Source organism: Pongo abelii, chromosome 8 (genome assembly GCF_028885655.2).
Source record: "Pongo abelii isolate AG06213 chromosome 8, NHGRI_mPonAbe1-v2.0_pri, whole genome shotgun sequence".
Taxonomy (NCBI): domain Eukaryota; kingdom Metazoa; phylum Chordata; class Mammalia; order Primates; family Hominidae; genus Pongo; species Pongo abelii.
This window is the reverse complement of record NC_071993.2, coordinates 125,042,877-125,065,974: the sequence shown is the minus strand read 5'-3', so window position 1 is coordinate 125,065,974 and position 23,098 is coordinate 125,042,877. Positions and strand designations below refer to the sequence as shown.

General features: G+C 35.4%; 1 protein-coding gene across 5 annotated transcripts in view; it reads left to right on the top strand.

Annotated features, from left to right (window-relative positions):
* Positions 1-22,817, top strand: part of RAB11FIP2 (RAB11 family interacting protein 2) — a 42,059-nt gene extending 19,242 nt beyond the window's left edge. For 2 of the 5 annotated variants that reach the window (XM_003777640.5, XM_002821184.6), the window contains 2 exons: positions 12,617-12,662; positions 18,495-22,817. In XM_003777640.5, coding sequence (XP_003777688.1) covers positions 12,617-12,662; positions 18,495-18,722 — 274 coding nt within the window. In that variant the 3' untranslated portion in view covers positions 18,723-22,817. Of the gene's footprint in view, positions 1-2; positions 43-12,616; positions 12,663-18,494 lie in introns of those variants that run through there. The other 3 variants (XM_024253888.3, XM_054522947.2, XR_008510651.2) reach the window with 3 other exon arrangements.
* The last annotated feature ends 281 nt before the right edge of the window (positions 22,818-23,098 follow it).

Sequence of the window (23,098 nt, the reverse complement as noted above, 5' to 3'; positions counted from 1 at the left end):
AGTTGGAGTCATGGAGCTATATTCTATGTCATTCCCTGACTGGTAGGTTCCTGAGGAAGTATGTTTGCTGCTTTAGGCTACCAAGGAGCCAATTAGTGGGTGCGCTGCAGCAGCAGCACTGTGTGAAGTATAATGAACTCTTTGTTACAGAGCCTGGTATGGGAATGGGGGTGTTCCAGTTAGTCACATATTTTGTTTACTAGAAGTATACAGTGCATTTGTTTCATAGAGACTTTTTATCTTCAAAGAAATTAAATGCTGCAAATAATTAAAAATGAAAATCATACTGAACATAATTTAATATTTGACTCAGAAAGTACATCTGATTCACTTCTTTCAGTGAAAGGTTTTACGGTATAACATGAAAACATTGAAATACTAATAATAGGATATTCTGAAGGGAGTATAGGATAAGTATTAAGAGTTCAGATTTAGGAGTCAGGTCTGCGTTTGAGTCTCTGTTAGCCGTGTGGCCTTACTTAACCTTTCTACACCTCGTTTTTCCAACTGCAAAATGGAGATAATAACCTTGGTGTAGGACAGATTAAATAATGTCTTGTACAAAAAGTGCTGAGGGTAGTGTTTTACGCACGGTGCATCCAGAAACGATAGCCCTTGCTAGGATCTTAATATACAGCATCTAGAGAATACTTAACAGTCGCTTTAAATAAATTAGGTGGAATTTTTTTCCAAGTAATAATATCTTCTCAACTTAAAAAAAAACTTAAATAAAAGTAGAATTTAGAAGCCTCTGGTTTTCACCAACTGATAAAGGACATACATTTGGCAGGAAGTAATAAACTTGATAGTTTTTCTGGTATCTTTCAAGACGTATATTCAGCAATAATCTTTGATGAGATAAAACTAAAACCACATTGAAATTAAATAAAAGTATTCTCTGTATTAATACAATTAATTAAGTATTAATTGTATAAATTAAGAAAATTTATAAGGCAAAGCTATTATGGTAAATATTGATACAAAGTCTTATGTTCAGAAATTCTTTCATAGTACTAATAAGGATATTGCAGGGTAGATATCTAAGCTGTGGCTTTCCATTAAGGGATGGTGACAATTTCATAAACTCAGGTGGCTGAGCTCAAATTAGATTGTTAAAGAAGGCAGTTCAGACTATGATAGTAAGAAAGATAAAGGCTGCTTATTGAAAACTCCTCAGAACATTTCAGTCCCCTTTGGGAAAAGGGCACTTGCCTTAGGAAATTCACACAGGCACTAGTGTCTCTCTTCCAACCAAGATTCGGAGGTTGGCTCTTTTATTTCTATGTCAGAGCAGGTGCCCTCTTTGTTTTTCATCAAGAGTGTAAGATTCTACTCTAGTAGTCTCTGAATTCAAGGTTCTTTAATATATCAGAAATAATATTCATTGTATTTTTAATATTTTGTCATCCTGGTTTTAAAAAATAAATATTCTTCACTTAACAGAAAAAAATATATAACCAAAATTTGAATGTTAAATATTGTTAGACTGTCGTCATGTCATTTTATGGAATAATATCTCTTGTACTTACAGAGATGGATAAGATCTTATCATGGCAACTCTTTGTGCCTCCCATCTTTAGACTACCGGACAGTGTATATTAGGGTGACATTCTAAGATTCAGATGTTTATTTTTGAATTTGATAAGGGATGGAAATTTTTGCTTTTCCTTTGTTAGATGTATTATTGCTGTTCTTTCTCTGTGAGGGTTGTGTTGATACTCTGATACAAAGGATGCACAAAGCAAAGTCTCTGTCTTTAAAAGTATAAGCAGTAGATATAGAATGTGTAATTAATTGTCCTAGTTGTAAATAACTGTCCTGGGTGGTGCAGTTGGTAAGTGCTGATGGAGATAAAAATTATAGATTAGATGGGTAAGGTTAGGCAGTCTAGGCATTACAGAAAAGGTAGAACTAAAAGTCTCGAAGGATGGATCTGTGAAGACAGAGAGGTGAAGATAAATGAGAAAAGGTAGAGAGGTAAAAATGAATGTGTGAAGTGGTTCTCAGGGACCTAACCTGCCTAAAACTGTTAAGGGTTGGAAGTAGTAAAGATGTGACCTTATTAGTATGAATTTAGCATACCAGAATGAAGAATTTGCATCTAATTCTATAGAATGTATGAAGAGTTTTCCATATATGACTGATGTAATGAAAATACTATTTTAGGAAAACTCAGAGAACAGTGCCATCGCTGTTACATACGTAATAATGCCGGAATCGGAAGAGGTGCACATGAACTCAGAAAAACTGCATTTCTAAGTGTGATTTTAGATTCCAAACAAAAACTTCTTGTAGTGAAACATTTTAATGATGTAACTTATAGAAGCAGGACAATAGTGAAATTATTGTGGCATAAAAAATTTGCAGATATTAATGTGTATTAGAGGTACACTCTTTAAATCAGTGGGTACCTGTTTTAGCTGTTCTTTGAATAGTTTATTTTTTTCTTCATGCAGAAACATTTTTAAAAGCTGACTGAAAGTTGGATAGGATAATGTACAATTTCTAATAAGATCATTGTATTCATCTGTTGGGGGATGGCCCTGGAAATTGTATTTTACACAAAACAATATATTCTTTTCTGGCAAAAATTTTATAATTTAATAGCCCCACTGAAACAAACTCTTGACTGCCAAGAATGTTTTAAGGCTGGGCTTCTCAGCTTGGGTTGCAGAGTGGTGAAAATCCCCCAGTCATGCCAGCAGTTGCTTCTAAGAAGCAAGTGTAGGAGCCTGTGGCCAACTGGTGGGCCCCTGGAAGTCTGGCTGCCTTGATGTCCCTCCTTGAAGGCTCTGCAGAGATGTCTGGGGCTAGGAAAGTGGGTGCTTGCTGGCCAGGGGCTTCATTGCAGGCTGTTCTTAAACACCTGAGGACTTCCTGGTAACCAGAGGACACCGTGACTTCTCCAAAACATAGCTTTGTCGTAGGCCCACACAGAGCCAGCTTGGGATGCTTTTGGCCAGGGTGTTGTGGGCCTTCTGTCTTTTTTCACCTGGTTCACAGGGACCAGGGATGCCTTACTTGCACCCTCATGGAAGAGTCACACCTCTCCAGATTATCCTTACACTCTCTCCTTGCAGGAAAAGCTTGATCAAGACCACTGGGTCTGTCTTGATCACGTAGACATGCGGAGCCTGTGCTGGGTTTGGCCCTGCGGGTGCCTTGCTGTCATCACTCCTGCCCACTGTTTTGCTGCTAAAATGAACAGGACTTGATTACACACACACACACACGATGGTGATGACTAATGGATACATAGCAGGTGGCGGGCAAGGGTCTTCTCAGGGTAACAGGCCAAACACAACACAGCTTCCCAAAGTGACAAGTTTCCTAAAGATATAGGGAGAAAAAAATATTCATTTTATATCAAGAGACACATGATTATATTAGTAAAATGCAAAAATTCATCTGCGTTTTTAACTTGAGATGTCAAATTGTACACTTGTTGTTGGATTTATTCTTATGTATTAGGGATATTAAAGAGAAAAAAAAGGGTGAGAAGCTTAGTTTTAAAGGAATGGAGAACTTCTGGAATCCATAGGCTTTATGTTGAAATTTGTGGGTTGTTTGACTGTCTTTGAAATAATTATTTCTATTCTATTCTATTCTTTTTTTTTTTTTTTTTTTTTAAGACAGAGTCTTACTCTGTTACCCAGGCTGGAGTGCAGTGGCGTGATCTCAGCTCACTGCAGCCTCCGTCTCCCAGGTTCAGGCAATCCTCCTGCCTCAGCCTCCCGAGTAGCTGGGATTATAGGCACATGCCACCACATCCGGCTAAGTTTTGTATTTTTTAGTAGAGACAGGGTTTCACCATGTTGGCCAGGCTGGTCTTGAACTCCTGACCTCAAGTGATCCGCCTGCCTCCTCCCAGAGTGCTGAAATTACAGGCATGAGCCACTATTTCTGTTCTTTACCAGGAGAAATGTGTAAGTTAGACTTGATTGACTATTATAATAGTCAAACCAAGCCTTAATTTCATTGATGTCTTTAAATCCTCAAGTTCTAGGACTTTCACCAACAACATATTCATTATTATTCATTATGGAAAAGCAGCTAGGTCTGAATTTGCTGTCCATGATCTTTGGTGTCACTGACCACAATTTTTAATTGTCTTGCCTCTGAGAGCTCATAAAAGATACCCCATGAGAATATTAATAAGTAAATTACTGTTAATCCCCATAGACATTTATGTATTAGGCTCTGTTTTGTCATCCAGGTTTTGGTGTACATGCCCAGTCCCGGGAGACAGAATGTAGCCTTTTCATCTATAATATCATTAATTTGATTTGGTACTGAGTTTTTTGCTTTTTTCTAAAAAGAAAGAAAAAATATTGAGTTTCGTCTTGCCTCTTAAGGCTTATTTGCATGTATAATAATCGTAATTGGAATGTGCTAAAGATTCCCATGAAATCTCTCTAGTGGAATCTCTTTGGGCACTTCAGTTTTTTAGAGCTTTGGAAAGAGCATTATTAAAGAACATTTAAAAAAAAAAACTTCAACATGTAACCTCTGTGGAATAAATGTTTTCAGGATTTACCAGAAAAATCTCTAATTAATCTGTATTGTGTCAAATACCTATCCTGGTAGACCTAGTTGGTATACTGGATAAACTGGCTAATTGAATTGATTCTTTTGGCAGTCCACCAGTTTGAAAATGTGCTTTAATTCCTATTGACTTAAATATGAGAATAATTCTTCCTATCTTAAAAAGAACTGAAAAACACTCCACTAATGTATCATCAGGTATAGATATAAATAATCTTTCTTATTCAGGAAAATTATTTCTTCCACTCTTTGGGGACTTGGTATCTTGTTGGTGGAACTTATATTGCCCTAACATAGATGTACTCAGTCAACTCACCCCAGTTTTTACACATTTTTATTAAGTACTGGTTATTAATGTATTCAGCATACTTTTGTTAGGAATCTTTCATGCTGGCACTGTGTCAGATGCTGGGAATGAAAAGAGGAATGAGATATGGTTCCTTCCTTTAAGTGGCTTGCAGTAGAAAGGGAGGGGATCCAGGGGTAAGATAGATACACAGAAGCAAACTTTCATACCATATATTTGAAAAGCACTTTGTCAAACAAACCATTTTCATACTCATTTCTTTTAACCCTCTTAATTCTATGAAATAGATGGTAGCATTTCTGTTTCTTAAATATGAAATTTAGAGCAGTGAAGTAGATTGTTCCTCGGCTTTAGGGGATGGGCAATAAGTCTGGAAAGGTAAATTGGATAAAATCCAGTGGACTTTGAAAGCCAGTCTAAGAAATTTAGTCATTATTCAGGAGGAGGTTGGAGGTCAAAAGTTTTTTGACAGATGAATAATGAGGTTAGACTTGAGCTTGAGAACGCCATATTCAGTATGCATAGGCTGGATTGGACAAGGAGGGATGGGTAGAGACTGTGAAGAGGCTGTTGCAATAGGGTCAACAGAAGGCAGTTTGGTCTTATGGTCAGAAAGGTAGCAGTAAAAATGAGCAGGGAGTAAACGATGAGAGTTCTGTGGCAGAGGCTGAATGGTGAGAACATGGCAGTTTATTTGTGAGGCATGTAAGCTGAAGACTGGAGTGAAGGGTGTCTCTGAGGCTTCACCTTCAGTGTGCAGGAGATTGGTGGTATGAGTAGGAAGAAAACCAGACAGAACTGTTCTAAAAGACATGATTGGTCTTTCAGGGACAGGTAGGATATTCGATCTAAGATTTTGATCAGACATTTGTAAGCATGATATTATAAAGGATAAAGGATTGGTGGTTGAAAAGATTTACTACTCCTCCATCCATATAGGGATGGTAGTTGGTGGTGAGAGAATATGAAATCTCCAGGGTAGAGCAGAAAAGGCCTGAAAACAACCTTAAGAAATATCCAGTGTTTCCCACCTAAGGGTGAAGAGGAAGATAACAAGGAAAAGGAGTGATTGGAAATATAGGACAAAATTTAGGCTACCAGATAGCAAGAAGAGTGAGTTTCAAAAAGAAGGAGCAGCCATTTGGTATCACATGGAGCTGAGAGGTTAAAGAGTGAAGTGATTTTAGTGAAAATAGTTTTTTGGTGGCCTTCGTCAAAGAAGCAATGAGTATTGATGGTGGGAGTTGTGTTTCAGATTAAAGAATATGAATGAGTCAAGGTAACAAAGTCAGCAAGGGCTACTTGGTAGGGTTTAGAGATTGGCAAAATAAAAATGGTAGAATGTCCAAGAGAGAATGGACTGTCGACAAGTCCCGGTGAGAGAGATGAGTAAATACAGGTGGATTAGGAGACAACTGGGATGATAGTGGGAGTGCACCAGCAGGTCTCTAGGAGAGAGGGGTGTCAGAGGTGAGATTGATCAGATGGGATTCTGATTGTATGAGATTTTATGGTATAAGATTTTATTGATTACTGTTCCTTTGGAAACATGTTCAGAGAAATTCAGTTTGTGAAAATGCATTATTATAAATTGTAAGGCAAAATGTAAATATAAGGTGGTATTATTCAAATCCAAGTCACTTGAGTAATTATACCATTTTACATACTGCAGGAGCAATGAATCTTTAAAAATGCAATCCTAAATGGAAAATAATTTTGAACACAAGTACTCTAGCTCTGTGAATTGGAAAAACATATTGTTAAATGAAGGCCAGGAGTTTGTGTGTGTGTGTATGTGTAGGCAGGGTGGGTGGGGGGAGGTTAGCAGTGAATTATCATTTACAAAGTAAGAAGAGGCTATGCATATTTTGAAAAAAAAAAAGTTAAAATAAGTAGTTATGGAGCATAAGCCAGAAATTGAAGGGCAAAGGGAAGTATAGGTAATTCATATGAGTAATTATTTTTCTTTGGTTCTTTCTTTCTTTCTAATAGAGAAATAGAACAAACCTTTGTCCTTAATTATTTTACATTATTAAGTGAATGGTATATGGCATTTATTTTATATTCATGTATCATTTAAGAACCTAATAGGAAACAAATGACACACTCAAAACGAATAATTGAGGGAAGTTTAGTGGAGAGGTGTCTGCAGGGTTAAGGACATCAAGAAGGAATAGTACAGCACCAGAGACCAGCATTGCATGCTTAGCTGCAGCTGTGGCTGTAGGTGGAGATGCTACTGCAGCCCAGCAGGGAGGGAGGGGAGTGGTGGTGGGATGGGGCTGGGGGAAGGGGAGTAAATACCCTGCCTCCTATGCTTTCAGTGCTCCAACCTCTTGGAGGTGCCTCCCAGTGGCAGAACATAATAAGCCAGTGGGCAAGCCCAGGTGATACACTCTCCAGAGGTCAGTGTGCTGGGGTGCAGGGAGGGTCAGAGTGGAGCAGGAGGGGCAAACAAAGTCAAGAGCACAGTTATTTCCAAACCTGTTGCATTTCAGCCATTATTCTATCTCTTTTAGACTAAATCTAAGACTTATCTGAATCATTTCTAATTGGAAGAAGCCTCATGAAATTGCCCTGGACTCATTGAAACCAGCCAACAGTGAGCTCACAGTAGAACTGACAGTTTAGAGCAGCTCTGTGGAAGAAGTAGAGTTTATGACTAAAGAGTTTGGACTGTGGAGTGGGGCTGCCTTTCTTTCATCCTAACTGGGCCACTTACTAACTGTGTTACTTTGGATAAGCGCCTTACCATCTCTGTGCCCATTTCCTCATCTGTAAATGAAGATAAATAGAGCACTCAGGTCATAGGATTGTTACAAGGATTAAGTGAGTTAACATGTAAAGTGCTCAGAAAGTTACCATGGTTAAAGTCCAACAAATACAGTTGCTTTTAGGATGTTATTCTTTGCTTCATTATCGATGAAATACACGGCGTGTTTCTCTTTTCCTCCTTTTAGACTCACTGAAGATTTTTGTTACATTATATTATGTCACGGTTCTCAGTATATACCTTTGTCGTGAAAGTGAAGCCCCAAGTCTCTTTTTTTTTTTTTTTTTTTTTGAGGCAGAGTCTCGCTTCTTCCCCCAGGTTGGAGTGCAGTGGCGCGATCTCAGCTCACTGCAAGCTCTGCCTCCCGGATTCATGCCATTCTCTTGCCTCAGCCTCCCGAGTAGCTGGGACTACAGGCGCCCACCACCATGCCCGGCTAATTTTTTTTTGTATTTTTAGTAGAGACGGGGTTTCACCGTGTTAGCCAGGATGGTCTCGATCTCCTGACCTCGTGATCCGCCCATCTCTGCCTCCCAAAGTGCTGGGATTACAGGCATGAGCCACCGTGCCCAGCCATGAATCCCCAAGTCTCTAAAGCCCACTTGGTTAAGATCAATAGGACACACTCCTTTGAAAATAGTTAATGTCAGTTCTTCTGTGATAGTTTGAAGTTATACTTATTTTCCATACACATTAAGGAGTTGACTGGTGTTTGAGAAAGTTACTCCTGTCCTGCCCCTTCCCTCTTCCTCATCTTCCCTCCTCCCAGCCAGATGGCACACCTCCTGGATTTCACATTTAATTTGAATTCACTTCTTAAATACAAAATGAGTCAAGGTGTAGGCCAAAATGAACTTTGCTTTATAATTCCAGCAGTAATGGGGTTTGGAAAGAGATATTATGGAAGGTGTAATAATACTCTAAATACTTAAAAATACTTATTTTTAAATGCCCTCCAAAGAGCTTGTTGTTATGTGACTTCTCATTGAAAGATTTAAAATCCTAGAACCAGGAATTTATGGTTTGCATTGTCTTATAAAAGCACTGTTAACCAGTTTTAATAGATCTTTGTTCTTATGTAGGGTTTTTTTTTTTTTTTAAATCTTTGCAAGCACTGTATGCTTTTTACTCTGAATAGTTTCTCCTCCTTAGGTATTCTTGTTCCAAAAGAATATATATGTTTAAGACAGAGAAACAAACAAAAAAAAAACAACAAAAAAACCCACTTTGATCACTGCCAAATGCCATAGTGATTACTGTGGTGATCAGTTTTTTTGCTCTAATGATTGAGTTATTTTCTGGCCGATATATGGAAGATTAGTCCATAGCACAAATTAAAGGACAGTTTTAGGACCTCACTGATTTACTTCTTATCTCTTTACTTATTATTTATTTTAACTTTGAGGTAAATTAACAAGTGATATTGTAGAAGAGATACTAGTGATTCCTGGAAATATTTGAAAACATTTCAAATTTTAGAATTAGAGTTTACTGGGGAAAATTCTTTAATATTTGGAAATATCACAAAGTAAAACTATTGATGCTTTTGCGTAAAAACTTCAGAATGTTAAGGTAAGTCATTTTATTTAAAATAACTTTTAAAATACTAATTTAAAATGTTTAAATTCTGTAGTTTCATTTTACATAGACTCCTTTTTACATGTGAGTGTATCTAGGTTTATTTTGCACCTGATTAAAAACACCGTTTTCCTTAACCTGTCAGCAGCTTGGCTGAGCAGTCAGACCGGATTATTCGATATCTTGTCTGACATGAGGACGGCAGTCCAAAGAGAAAGATATCACAAATTGGTGCCACACTTCAATAAATAGAGACATTTTATTTTTCACCAAGCTAATTCAATCCAGTTCAGTTAACTCTTTTTTCCCCCTTAAGGACAGATCAAAAAAGGCAGCCATGAATGACTGAGTTCGTCAAGTGTTTGACACGTCAGTGTGTGAATATAAAGCAGACCACAAGGGAGGGGTTCTGCTTTTAGACTTCAGACAATACCCAGTACAAGAGCCTCTCACTCAGATCTGCACTGTGGGGAGCGGGAGAGAGTGGCTCAGATCACTCAGGTAGAATGGGAAGTAGCCGGGCTTGCCGCACTGCAAACCCTTCCCCTTAGAGTTGCGACATTTTCAGCATTCTTAGGAATTCTCAGGCATTTTTGAGCAGCCATTGAGTTGCATTTTAGTTTTATAAGCTGTCGTTGGCTACTACATATTGTTAGTTTTGTGATTTTGATAAAATCTTTGTCCTAAATGTTGTTCCTTGAAAACCCTTATTGCAATAAATATAATACCGATATTTCTGTTTCTTAGTTCAGTGATTTCTTCCTGAGACATATACTGAAATTTATATAGTCATAATACTGTTCAATCTCAAGGATACAATGGGATGGATTATGCCACCAAATATAAAATGTTTAAATATTTACAAGAAAAGATTAACATTGTCCAAAGCTTACCTCCTGCTCTACAGATTGGGCCTGAGGAATGCGTCATCAGAACCTTTATGGGCTCCTGCCGACCCTGCTCCCTGCTGCCTCGCTGCCAGTCTCCTCCGTGTCCTGCAGCGACACTACTGTCTGACAGCCCCAGGCCACGCCATATGTTTGCAGAGCCCTCCTGGTCTAGCCTGCCAAACATATCCTTGATGTCATTTTAAATCCTGCTTTTTCCATGAATTAGGCATTCCTTGACTAATTGCTGTGATAGAACATTTCATTTCTCTGTGAGGTCTAAAAATTTAATTATCCAGAGTGCTCTCCCCCACCTCCCACAAGTACATCTCTACCGTGTGCCTTCTTGAAATGCAACATTGTTATTCTCTGATTCATCTATGTGGCCTATATGTTCTGCAGTGCAGCCAGTGCTCACTAAGTAAATCTGTATACAGGGAATGGGGCTAGGGCTGTGTATCACAGGAGGACGCAGTCTAGAGCCAGACAGCTCCAGCAGCTACTAACAGAATGACCACACGCAAGTTACCTAACCTCTCTGTGACTTGTTTCCTTACCTTTAAAATGAAGATGTGGAAGATACTGGACCGTAAGACTACCGTAAGGATCATGAAGATTAAATGAGTTAATTTTGGTAAAGTGCTTAGAACAGCTTCTGGCACACATTAAGTGCTATGTAAAAGTTTATGAAATAATTATTTCATTATTTTATTTATGAAATAAAATAATGTTCTATCTGGTAGCCACAGTGCTAAGTGTTTTCCATGTAGTTAACTTATTGAATCTTCACAGGAGTCTTATGTGGTAGATACTGTTGCCATCTCCATTTTACAGATGAGGGAACCAAGACACAATCAAAGTTAGGTAACTTGCTCAAGGTCACAGGGCAGAAACAGGATTTGAATTCACACCACCTGGGTCCAGCCACTTCTCAGCTTGCAAGCACCTTGTATGCTGTCGGGCCTGAGTGTAAATCATTTTGTTTTTTAGAATATCCCAGTCAGATGGGAGATGTAGCAGAATGTGTTTCTTGACCTATTAGAAAACATGCTGTGAGATAATGGTGTAGGAGAGATTAATCCCACTGGACCCCCTGTTGGCTACCTTGGATTGAAAATCAGAGAGGATGGAAACCACATGTGTTAGCAGCTGCTACCACGGCACTCTAGGCTAAGGTGGACTATGTGAGAATGCTTTTTGGATTTAGTTTTTGTCTTTTAAGCCACTCCTTTGTGGGCTCTTGATGCTTTGCTGGTATAGTGACTTGAGTACAGGACCATGCAGAATACCATAAAGATGTTAAAAAAATGTGCCAGCCACACAGGCCTTTAACTGGTGCTTGGTAGGTTTTTAAAACATGTTTCACTCTTTCTACATGCAACCCAGCTCTGCTGAAATACTAAATTTATCCTCAGGAGTTCTAGTTAGAAAAGGCAAGCAATCACTTCTGGAAGCTAGTACTTCAAATCTTAGTCATAGCCAGTGAAATCTTGGTTACACGGGAAACTCTCTGGAGGGGGTTGTACATGTGTGCCCCGTACATCTTAGAGCGTAGGATTTGTACACGTAATTACAGATACTTTACCAACATTATATCCAGTGTCCAGACTTTTTGTCACACAATCAAAAGTTTTAAAAGTAAGCCAGTTATTTTACTGGCAAGGGACAGATAATGAAAACATACATATTTTACAGTTGTTGTTCTGTGTGTGGAATAAAAAGGTTCCTAGGACACTAATGCTTTGTGAAGGTTTTAAAGGCTAATGCCTTTAAGTGCTGGGTAAAAATTAAACTTGAATAGCACCGATGAAATATTTACTCATCGGATGGCTTTGAAGTTTAGCGTCTTTTGGTTGCAGTCCCATCTAATAGACATGTTTCAAAGAAGAAAATAGTTATAGCATTCAGCTGTGATGTTTTCTTCTCTGCATGGAAGAAATCTGTGTTGTTTTGATTCGTTTCAGTATTTAAATTTTCAAGACTAGCTACTTAGAAATCACATTAACGAGAGAAATGTTTCCCACAATTCTGAATTTATTCTTATTGATAGGGTAATGTTTGAAAGCTGAGTTTTCTAACACTTATGGCATTTTTAAACAGATTGCTTTAACTCTTTTATTCTATAATCTTTCCAACCTAAATTTACTTAATTCTCACTAGTTTTATATCAGAGGGCCTAAGGTGAGTGACTGTGTGTAAATATAATGGGAAATCTCTCACACAAATTAGTTTTACAAAATGTCTTGCTGGATAAAAGTGCTATGTTTAAAGCTGTTTAGAAACTTCCTATTTCATTCTTCAGTTCTGATAACTAAAAAGTTTTCCTTCGAAGTTTGAAATTGTAATGATGCTTTAAGAATGTTGGGGAAATACTGGATTTTTTTCTACTTCTTGGATTAAATTTCACTCATCTGAATAATGTAGGGCTTTAGAAATTTGTATTACAATGTTGGTTAAAATTTTTCTATTTTTATGTTTCCTCCCACATGAGTTATGACACTTTTACATTTGTTTGTGTTTTATTAGTTTTCATATGAGTCCAACAAGCAATGAAGACCTCAGGAAAATCCCGGTAAGTTGCTGAAGGGGTTAGAGGGTTGTCAAAGAATAAGCCGGTCTTTTTCTCTGCCACACATTTCTAAAAATGCCGTTGTCTTCTTGCCTTCTGCCTCACTTACCTAAGAATTGTAGCTTAGCGTAGTAATTTTAGGAGAAAGAAAGTAAAATACAATCTTTGCCTTTAATATACAATAGGGTGTGACTCGTATGATCTATGAAAGTTCAAGCAAAATTGGTTATAACTGAAGCCAATTTAGAATATACATATTTTATTTACAGACTTTTGAAATTAATATGCAAGCTGTATGTCAGGGTCAAATTTGTGGTTATAAAATAAGAGCACATAGAAAAGACTATTTTTTGTTGTTATTGGGACAAGGATTGAAGAAAGAATAAAGCTGCTTGTTAACATTCAACAATGGAAAAGCATCCCGGCAGGAGAGCCAGATAACCAGGAAAGTATTTGAAAGAACAAATACTTTAGGACACTTATCTTTCTCGTCAGAACAAAACCAAATATGTTAACAGGATTGGTAGCGACCACTTAAATCAACTCACGTATTTTGCAAGGATTATTCAGATAATCTGAACTTTATTGTAGTATTTGAAGTCCAATATTTAATCTCTGTTCAGAGTTCCATTGTATCTGCAATCAATTCTAACTGTATTAAACGTAGAGAATAAATTACTTTGCCAAAATATGGGCAAGTGTTCTTGGTAGAAAACTAAATTCTCACTGAATAACAGAAATAGAGGCTTTATTCCAAGACACTGGTGGTTGCTGTTTCAACCATCTGTCCTTGATGTGTGTGATCCAGATGTATAGTAAGAATTTTTTTAGGCAATCCCATATCACATATCGCTATTTTTTAGGATGTGACATGGCTAGAAGAAGCTAAGGTGGGTTTAGGGTTTATTTTCTAAACCATTCTAAACGCAGTTGTTTATCTTTAAAATTGTGGAAACTGTTACAGAAGCACAGGACTTTGTACTGTGTTTTTGCTGTTTTATTTAAATGATTCGTAAGTTTTGATGTTTTATAAATTCTCAAGTCTTTATAATATGGCAGTCTGGCGAGAAATGTGAGAAAATATGAAGTCAGCCTTTGATCAGATAGTAAAATGAATTCTATCAGGCGGTTACTTAATCTCAAAATGCAACATCAAAAAAGTCGATTTAATGTGTAGCTATTGTTTATTAAGTAACCTTAATTACAATTTCGATTGCTTGTAAATGTACTTTTCCAAATCTTGTAATTTATTGCTGTAAAAGCATCCTTAGAATTCTTTAAAGAAATAAAATGTGAAAATTGTTTTAGTTAAAGGATTTAAAGGTGATAAAAGAATCCTTGATGTGTGATTATTTTTCTCTGGAATACTAACTATTCTAAATGACAGTTAAAGGATTACTAGGTGTTGTTAATTTACTGCAAGATACAATTAAGAGGAGGAAGCGCATCTTCGTACTGATCATGGATGAAGAAAAGCATTCAAAAATTTTTATGTTGAAGATTATAAGATGTTTGAAGTAATTTACATTAAGTTCTCCAATAATAGCCATCCACCAAGTTATTTTTTCTCCCTCTGGACATAGTATTTTGTAATTAAGTTTGTATGTCTTATATGCTAGTGCCAACACCTGTCTGTGAAAGCACAGTGTTTAAACAGGAGCAGTAGCCAGTTGAAAGGGCAGTGTGAGCTCTTTAAGGCCTAATTAAGAACTGAAAGGGAGATGAAGGGAGTAGGACAAAAGATGTGAAAGTAGCTGAGATGATATTCCCAGAGCAAAGTTCCTCATTAGAACAATAATGAGATGATCAGAGAATGCCAAGCCTTCATTTTTTTTTCTCTCTCTCCTCCAGTTGCCTTGGATGTCAGTTAGTACCCCACCAATATTTGGTTACCAGGACAACCTTTCTTTAAATCTTCAGTTATTTTGAGTCCTGATAATTTGCTTTTGTTTAAATTTAAATATTGTAAAAAATATACATTTCCTAGTTTAAAAGGCTAGACTGTGTAAAGCAAAAATAGATGACTAGCAGTTCTCAAAATCTTATGCAAAACTGTATTATTTAAAATTCTGGGTTAGAAAACTTCATGTAGTAATTCTAATATTCTCTTACCAGTCCACATCTTCTACGTCTTCATATGGACATTTTTAACAGAGGTGGGGTAGAAATGAGAAAGGGTTGGTTGTAAAAGGGAAAGAGAGAAGAAAAATTTACATTAAATTTCAAAATAAGAAAACATCTTAAAAACATACGTGCTGTCTGTATGGAGTACTGTAAGAAAAAATGTTGAGCACTTTGGAGTAACCATTGTAAGTTGCATTTGGTCTTTGCCAGTTTAGAGAGTTTTGAATTTTGCAAGTTTTTGCAAGAATAATAATCTTTTGAAAAAATAATTTTTATATTTACCTGAGAGTTTTCCTCTTTAAAAAAATAATTTTTGTAACGAGCATATGTTTTAATTTTCTATTGTTTATATTACTTAATCATTATTTTATTTGGAGTTATACCAACAAACAGAAATATATATATATGTGGAGTATATCAGTCAATTTAAGAATCTCATGCCTAAAATTAGAAGGTTTACATTGTTTTCAAATATCGGATAAAATCTGGAACTCAGCATGAAACTGTTTTTAATTATTTTATATTCTTTTCCAGAATATAGTTCATAGTACATATGTTTCTAAGATGTTTTCCTGCCTAGAAACTTGATGCTAAAATTTGGGGTAAAATTTTCACATAAAAGGACAAACGGAAAATTTATTGAAAAGGACAGAAATGTATTTCCAGGAAATCTGTCTACACGTTAGTGTTAGATTGTTGTAAAGAAAAAAAAAATAATCCAAATAACATATCTGTATATTCTAGAGTGTGGCTATAAAGTATGACCAGTAGTCTGAAATAATAATTGATTATTTTGAAAGATTATTAATTTATATCATGGCATTAATTTATATCAAAACACAAATTTTTGAAACGTCTTTCATCTTCAGTGTCTTTAGAGAAATGTTACAAAAAATTTTTAACTACATTAACTGGTAATAGTGGTAAATATAACAGTGCACTTTTTTTTAACTTTTTCATTGCTTAATTAGTTTGGAGAAATCAGTTTATATATGTGTAATTTTATTAAGATTAGAGAGACTTGAATAGATGCTTTTATTATGTTAAATAAAGAAAAAGCATAAAGCAGTCAACTAATCAGTAATGAATCCCATTTAGCTTCCTTTCATTAATCCCTTCAATTCTCACAAGAACATGAATTTCTCAGTAAATGTTTTATTAGAAAAGTGAAATCACATTAATTAGACTTTATTAGTTTTTAAAGTGTGGTTTAGAAAAATCACTTGGTATACCAGACAATTTTAGAGTTGAAAGGGACCATGGAGAACATCTCATCTATCAGATAAGGAAAATGAGACCCAGGTTGCTTTCTCTCTTAAATTTATGCAGAATTACTTGAGTTGAAGTAAGAAACTTTAGCTTATTTTTAAGAAATTTCAAAAGTATACCGAAATCTACACTATGTCTTCTCTTTACTGTAGAAAACGGCTTAACATAATCTTTTATAAGAATGTAATTAATATTTATGTATCTCTAAACTATATATCATGACCAATTAAACTAGTAACTACGTGCGTGAGAGAGTGTGTGTGTGTATGCGTGTGTGTGTGTGTGTAGACTTATAAAAGATTAATTGATCTGAGAGAGGAGAGAGAAGTAAAACAACTCTTGTCTCTAGAATTGTCCTTCAATGGTTTTAGAACAATATTTGAAATGTTTTTAAGGATGAGGGAAATATAACTGAAACTTACATCTGTTTCCAGTTTCTAATGCTAAAATAAACTAAGTTGTTTTAGACATATTTTATAGAATTTAAACTCACTTCCCTTTAATATCCTCTCTATTCATTCTTACTAACTCTGGTCTTTCATATTTCAATAGCCGTATACCTAATCTTAGCCCCTCCAAATGATTCCACTGTTGCCATTTTACTTTTCCTGGAACATAGCTTTAATCATATCCTTTCTCTGTTTAGAAACCTTCAGTGGCTTCCTATTTTCCATAGCAAAAGTCTAAAAATTCTTTATACTACCATTCAGCATCCTTGGTGGTCTATTTCAAACCTTCCATTTCAGCCCCTCTCTGCTCGCTGTCCTGTACAGTATTTTCCAGCCATGCTCTACAGAGTACCTGTTATTGGATTACCTGTTGGCCACTGTGCCTTGAGCCTTGTTTCCTTCTTTGAACAAGCAGAGCTCACTGCTTGAAATGCCCCATTACGCATTTCTGCCTGCAAAATCTTGAAGGCCTAGCGCAAGCTGTATCTTCTCCACAAAGCCTGAGAGATTCTATGAAATTGGAAAAGTTTTTCAGTCCTGAATGTTTCCACTTATCCTGGAGAAGTGGGTGTGCTTCAGTGACCCAAGCATCAAATTGGTATCTGTACTCTAGCTTCTCTTTCTCTGGTCTGGTAAAGTCCTGGTTCCTTGGGCTGAGAGGCTGGGGAAGTGGGGAGGGCCAGTGAAAAGTTAAACTTTGGCTTTTCTCTTGAACACCCCCAAATACATAGCACTATTAAAGTAGATCCTGAAAACAGGGAAAGACAAGTTTAATTCTTATTGGGGGTGGGGGTCATTCTGCATTCACCAGTCCCCATTCCCCATCCTCCTCTGAATAGATTAGATAGTATTCCTTAAGAGCAAGAAAACCAATTTCCTCAACATTTAAGTTAAGTTTCCTTAAAGCCAAATGGAAATGTTTTAAAAGATAGTGGTGAAAATCATTTTAAATTGTTGGGCTTAGTGAGAGAACTATGATTTAAAAAGAATAAAAAATTGCTTAGTTGTAATTGGGCATTATGTTTTACAGAATGAAAATTCTTAATGCTATACACTATAAATAAAAGATGATGTTACAGGGCCTCGATTAAATTCCTGAGAAATATTTTTCTTTCGCTTTTGTTATAACATTAATATTAGAATGCTTTGTAATAACAGTGAATTAGTAAGTGTCTTTTAAAAAATATTTTTGGTTATATTTATGCTTTTGCCTAAAAATAATTTTTGTCAATAGAATAAAGTTAAGTAAATAGATGAAATGGGAGAGAATGCAAATATACTAACCATAGTATTAATATGGTTGAACTCTTGAGTTTCCTGATAACCAGGGTCAAAAAGGGAAAGAAGATAAATTAGATATTATTATAGGAGAAAGAAATAGACCAGTTACTCAGGGGAGGAAAAGTTCTGCCTGTTTCTAAATTAAAACAGAAGTTACTCCCGTGGGGCTTCCTGTAAGGATAATCTTTGATTTAATTCTGAGTGCTTCCATTTTCATAGCAAATTAGAAAAGATTTTCACTGTAACCATCTTCACTAAGAAGCCAAACATATAACATTAAATCACAGCTCAGTGGAAGCAGTTTCATAAGGACACAAGTCCGAGTGTATAGTTTTCAGTTGCTTCTTACAGTTCCTCTGAGTTAACTTTTAGAAATCTTTAGTTTTCATCTATTTTAGTTGTATTTATTATAGAACATTTCATCTCTTAATGTAATCTTACATGATATAACCAGTCTCAGATATTAGGAAATTGCCCACAATGTTAGAAAGGGTTTTAGGATTTAGAGTTATAGTCAAAACTTTGGTGCATCTGCCCTAGTTCTTGCCTCAGGACTGGCTAGCCAATTTGTGAACTGTCACATTCACTCTAAGCAAGGCTAGCGAAAAACTTCATCAGGGTTTGAAAAACAAAAAGTCGAAGCTCTAGATAATTCTTACTGTTTGTCCCAGATGTTATATCTACGAAAGTGACAGTCTTTATCTTGTTCTAGGACAGCAACCCCTTTGATGCCACTGCAGGGTATCGTAGTCTGACCTATGAAGAGGTTCTGCAGGAGCTGGTGAAACACAAAGAACTCCTTAGGAGGAAAGACACCCACATCCGGGAACTTGAGGACTACATCGACAACCTCCTTGTAAGGGTAATGGAAGAAACGCCCAGTATTCTCAGAGTGCCATATGAACCATCCAGGAAAGCTGGCAAATTCTCTAACAGTTAATAAAGCCAATTGTATTGTATTGATAATTGGACAAAGAGAGAGAAAGAAAGAAGGAAGGAAGGAAAAACTTGTTACTGAAAGAGACTACACTATCAGGTTTCATTACATATTCTCCTTTATTGTGAAGAGTAGTTTTACCTGTAAATATGAGCAGAGACTATCAAGAGTGACCTTTGAAGCAAGCTAAATCATTTAAATGTTTAAATTGAAAATGGGCCAGATTCTCAATGAATAAGGGGTTCCTTAGGACTCACTCAGGTGCTGGTACTGACCCACTAATCTGCCATAGGCCCAGAAATATCTTCAGAAGTACGTGAGTTGTTCCTCAGGAATAGATTTTTCATAAAGCAGAATTGATGCTGTGGCTGGTTTCTCAGAAATCAGTTTGTAGAAATATTTAGCTTCAGGAATACTGCTCGTTATAAACACTACTGAAAAAAACAGTTTATATTTTATATACACATATGTACATGAATATATATTCATGTATCTTGTGTATAAAATATAGGCATATACCTCATATATACATGTGTTTTTAGAACATTTAGAAACAACTGATTGCCTCTAAAGTTAGGCTACCAATTTCTTGATTTGAAAATGTGTGTGCTCTATTGATGCAAGACAAGTCATCATTCCTACTGTCATGGTTTGTTATAGAGAAGTTGCTTCAAATCACTCTTGACTACATGGACCTTGGTTTCAAAGTGAGCTGCTATATATTATTCTAGCATCAAAGTTTTTCTCTTTCCCCAAAAGTGATGATCTCAAGTCCTTTTTTAAAGAATGACAAATTTTAGGAGACTTCATTAACTTCATAACAGCATGAATTTATTTGAATTAATTATCTTAACATTTGAGTTTGTTTAAAGTATAAGCAGAGGATAAGCTAATATAGCTTGTTTTGTTGAAATTCTGCATGCCTTTAAATCACTAGCAAAGCAAATATTATAAAGTTATATCTGAAAATAATTGTGGGAAGTATGTGATTGCCTGGTGTGTCTGATAACCCAAAGCAGCGGGCAGATTCCAGGAATGAAGAATTAGGCTTGGTTTCAGGTTACATAAATAATAGAGCAGATGGTTGCCTTTGGGTCTTGAACCAAAATAAGACTTACTAAAAGAAGAGTGAGTTTTTAGAACAGACCTTTACTAGCATGACATTATTCATTACTCCACATCCACCCTTTAAGAATTGATTTATTACAAAATTATGTTCTATTTTAAAGTCCACTCCCCCAAAATGTTGATTTCTTCCATGGATTATTTTTATATGATTTGTACAAATTTTTTCTGAAATTTAAATTGACAAGCAATGTTACAAAAATATTGCTAATCTTCTGCTTATTTTTCAGCCTTAAAAGTCTGAAATACTATAAAACACCGAGAGTATCTGTGTCTTTCTGAATTTAAAATGAAAATTCATCTCCATATGGAGACTTACATATTCCCCAGTCTTTCCATGAATTGCATTTTTTTCTAATACCTAATCTCTGTTAAGACTCCATTGAAAGTTAAATAAAAAGCCGATATAATAGTTTGGGGTTTTTTTTTGCTTATTTTAGTATTTTGAATCAGAGAATACTTGGCCAAGCTCATATTTGTAAACTAAAACCCCTTGTTATTTGTATCTTCTACATTTCAGTTTTACTGTAAGAACATACATTTTGAAATTATGAACATTTTTTTCATAAAAATTAAATGCTTTAAGAAATGGAGAAGGAAAAATAGCTTTTATCAATTTTTTTCTCCTCAAGATTCTGTAATAAACCTCAAAATCTGGTATAGAATGGTATTTTCCCATTTGAGGTCTTGGTAGTTTTTTTTTTTTTTTTTTTTTAAACATGGTGCCACTTTTAATTAACTAAATGTTACAAAATTCTCAGCATTTGTTTTTCTCTGGTAGTATTATTAAGTCTTTTCATACACTTCTTAAAATGCAAAAATCTATGTTTTCAGTATTATGACAGTATCTGCAGATACAATAATAATATGCTTTGGCCAAATTTGCTGTTTATAGAGTGAACCAAGATGTCAGTTTTGTATTGGGGATATGTTTTACATAAATAGAACTTATTTAAAAGTATGGTTCAAGTACTGCTCTTCTTTTTATGGGGAAATTGATTTTTAAGGAGCGATTCTTTTCCTATATAAAAGCTATTGAGGCTTAGCTTTATTCATACATGAGTGATTTGGTTATAACTCAATCAAAATTTTTATCTTTAAATCTGAGACAAGTATTATATTTAAAACTGGATCTATTAATACATTCATCACTGCCTGAAAATTTGCTGTTCTAATGTTTGTGGATTTTCACTCATTACCAAGAGTAAAAACTTACTGCATATTTTCATAATCAGTCAAAATAATAAACTAAAAACAAAAAGTAAAAATGAGTTCCCAAGTAAATATATCAGTGTTTCCTGTGTTTGGGCAGAAGTGCAAAGTAGTTTTAATTTCTCACGTTGTAGAAAAAGAGGCCAAAAAGGTCACCTTAGTTTATTTTTCCAAAACGTAACTTTAGGTATTCTAATATATTTTGTTAGTTGCTTAGAAATGGAAATAAAATATATGTGCTTATTAAATAATGCACAATACACTAGATTATAGAGTTTATTTTTGCTTTTATGCTTTCAAGAATGCATGCCCAAAACACTTCTACCAACAAGGGGATTTTTTAAAATCACAGAATTGATATTTATCTCAAGCCTATCTTAAGCTAATGTACTTCTGTTACATAATTAAACTATTTCTGCTATTATTTTTAAAGCAGTATTATTTTATAACCAATTCTAAAATTCAGCTTTAAAAATATTGAACATACCTTCCTACCACTTACGCGTCAAGTTTCATTTATTGAATACCGGGGTCATATCTTAGAATTGTAGATAAAACAACATGTAACCCATTCATGAAAAACGTTTAAGTATTGCTTTTTGCTGCTATGTTCTGCATTGAGCCTAGTTTTGCCATTGTCCCCTGAATGTAGTATTATCCGTAGATTATACATAACTACATCTATTGCTTTTGGCGGTAAATCAAGATTTAGTTGTAATTTTCCAGCTGTGAAAACGTTGCCTTGTATTTAAAAGGGTTTCATGAATGGAAACCTAAGTAAAACTAAGCTCATTAGTGACAGACTTGTTTTCTTCGTGTTATTCCTCCAGCAACTCCCTCACCACCACGCCTCCCTGCTTACCATCCCCGGAAGGGTGCTTATTCTTTAACAAAGAGAATCTAAAAAAAAAAAAACAAAACAAAAAAACTGTTGTCTAATATATCTACAGTAAATGTTACACTAGAGCTTTTATTTTCCTCTGTAGCTTTTCAGAAAAAGCAATTTACCTTGGATTTATAAATCAAGCTGAAACTTTTTTGATGTTCATGTACTCATATGTCTTGTAGGTGGTAGATGTCACTTGTGTGTATGTGTAAGTGAAGTATGATGCATGCTCATTCACTTGGTCCCTTTGAAGTAAGGGAAAGGATCACAGTGCTGCTGGGCCATGATGGTATGTAGAAGGGTCTGTCAGCACACATGGAAAGCCCCCATTTGCACAGATGTAGAACTTTAATAATCCAGATGCAATCATTGGAAGTATTTAATATGCAATTGGTAGCACCTTAGCTAATTAATCTGCATATGAAGCATTTTCTGATATATTTAATAAGAGGTGTAGAAGCTCTTCAAGCATTAAAATAGAGTTGATGTTTCATTCCATTTATTTTATCCATCAAAAATTGCACTCTCACAGTGGAGTTGAAGTCTAATACATGATACATGTGGGCCTGTTAATCTTCGAAGCTTCCAGATGGTTTGTGTTTTGAGGTACAAAAAAATGATGCAGATCTAGAAATGCATATATTTAGTGGGTATTTGAAAGATAGAAGCGTTATTTATAACTGAAGAGTATAACACTTATCTTCTTAAGTAAATGCTCTCATAACTTGTATACATTTTTGCAGCTACAAATTCAAAAGTATGTAAGCATTGTATAATGTGACAATTGTATAATTTATGTAATCTGATGCATGAATCAGAATTTTTATATAATATATGATTAGTGACTTATAGTTGATTAAAGTGTTTAAACTTAATTCAGTTGTCAACATTTATTACAGTTACAATGGTGTTACCATAATGGATTTATATATGAGTCCTCCTTGTCTTTTAATAAATACCTAGGATGCCTCTTGTTTGGTGTAATGTAGCACATATTCTGTAAGACATACAAACTTATTTTACTATGAAAATAGTTCTGAAAAGCCATTCAAAAGAGTAGTTTTTAAGTACAAGTGAACATTCTTCAACAAATGTGTGGATGCCCTCTACGTATAAGACATCCTCTCATAGGGCTGGAGCTTACGATTTAGTAGAA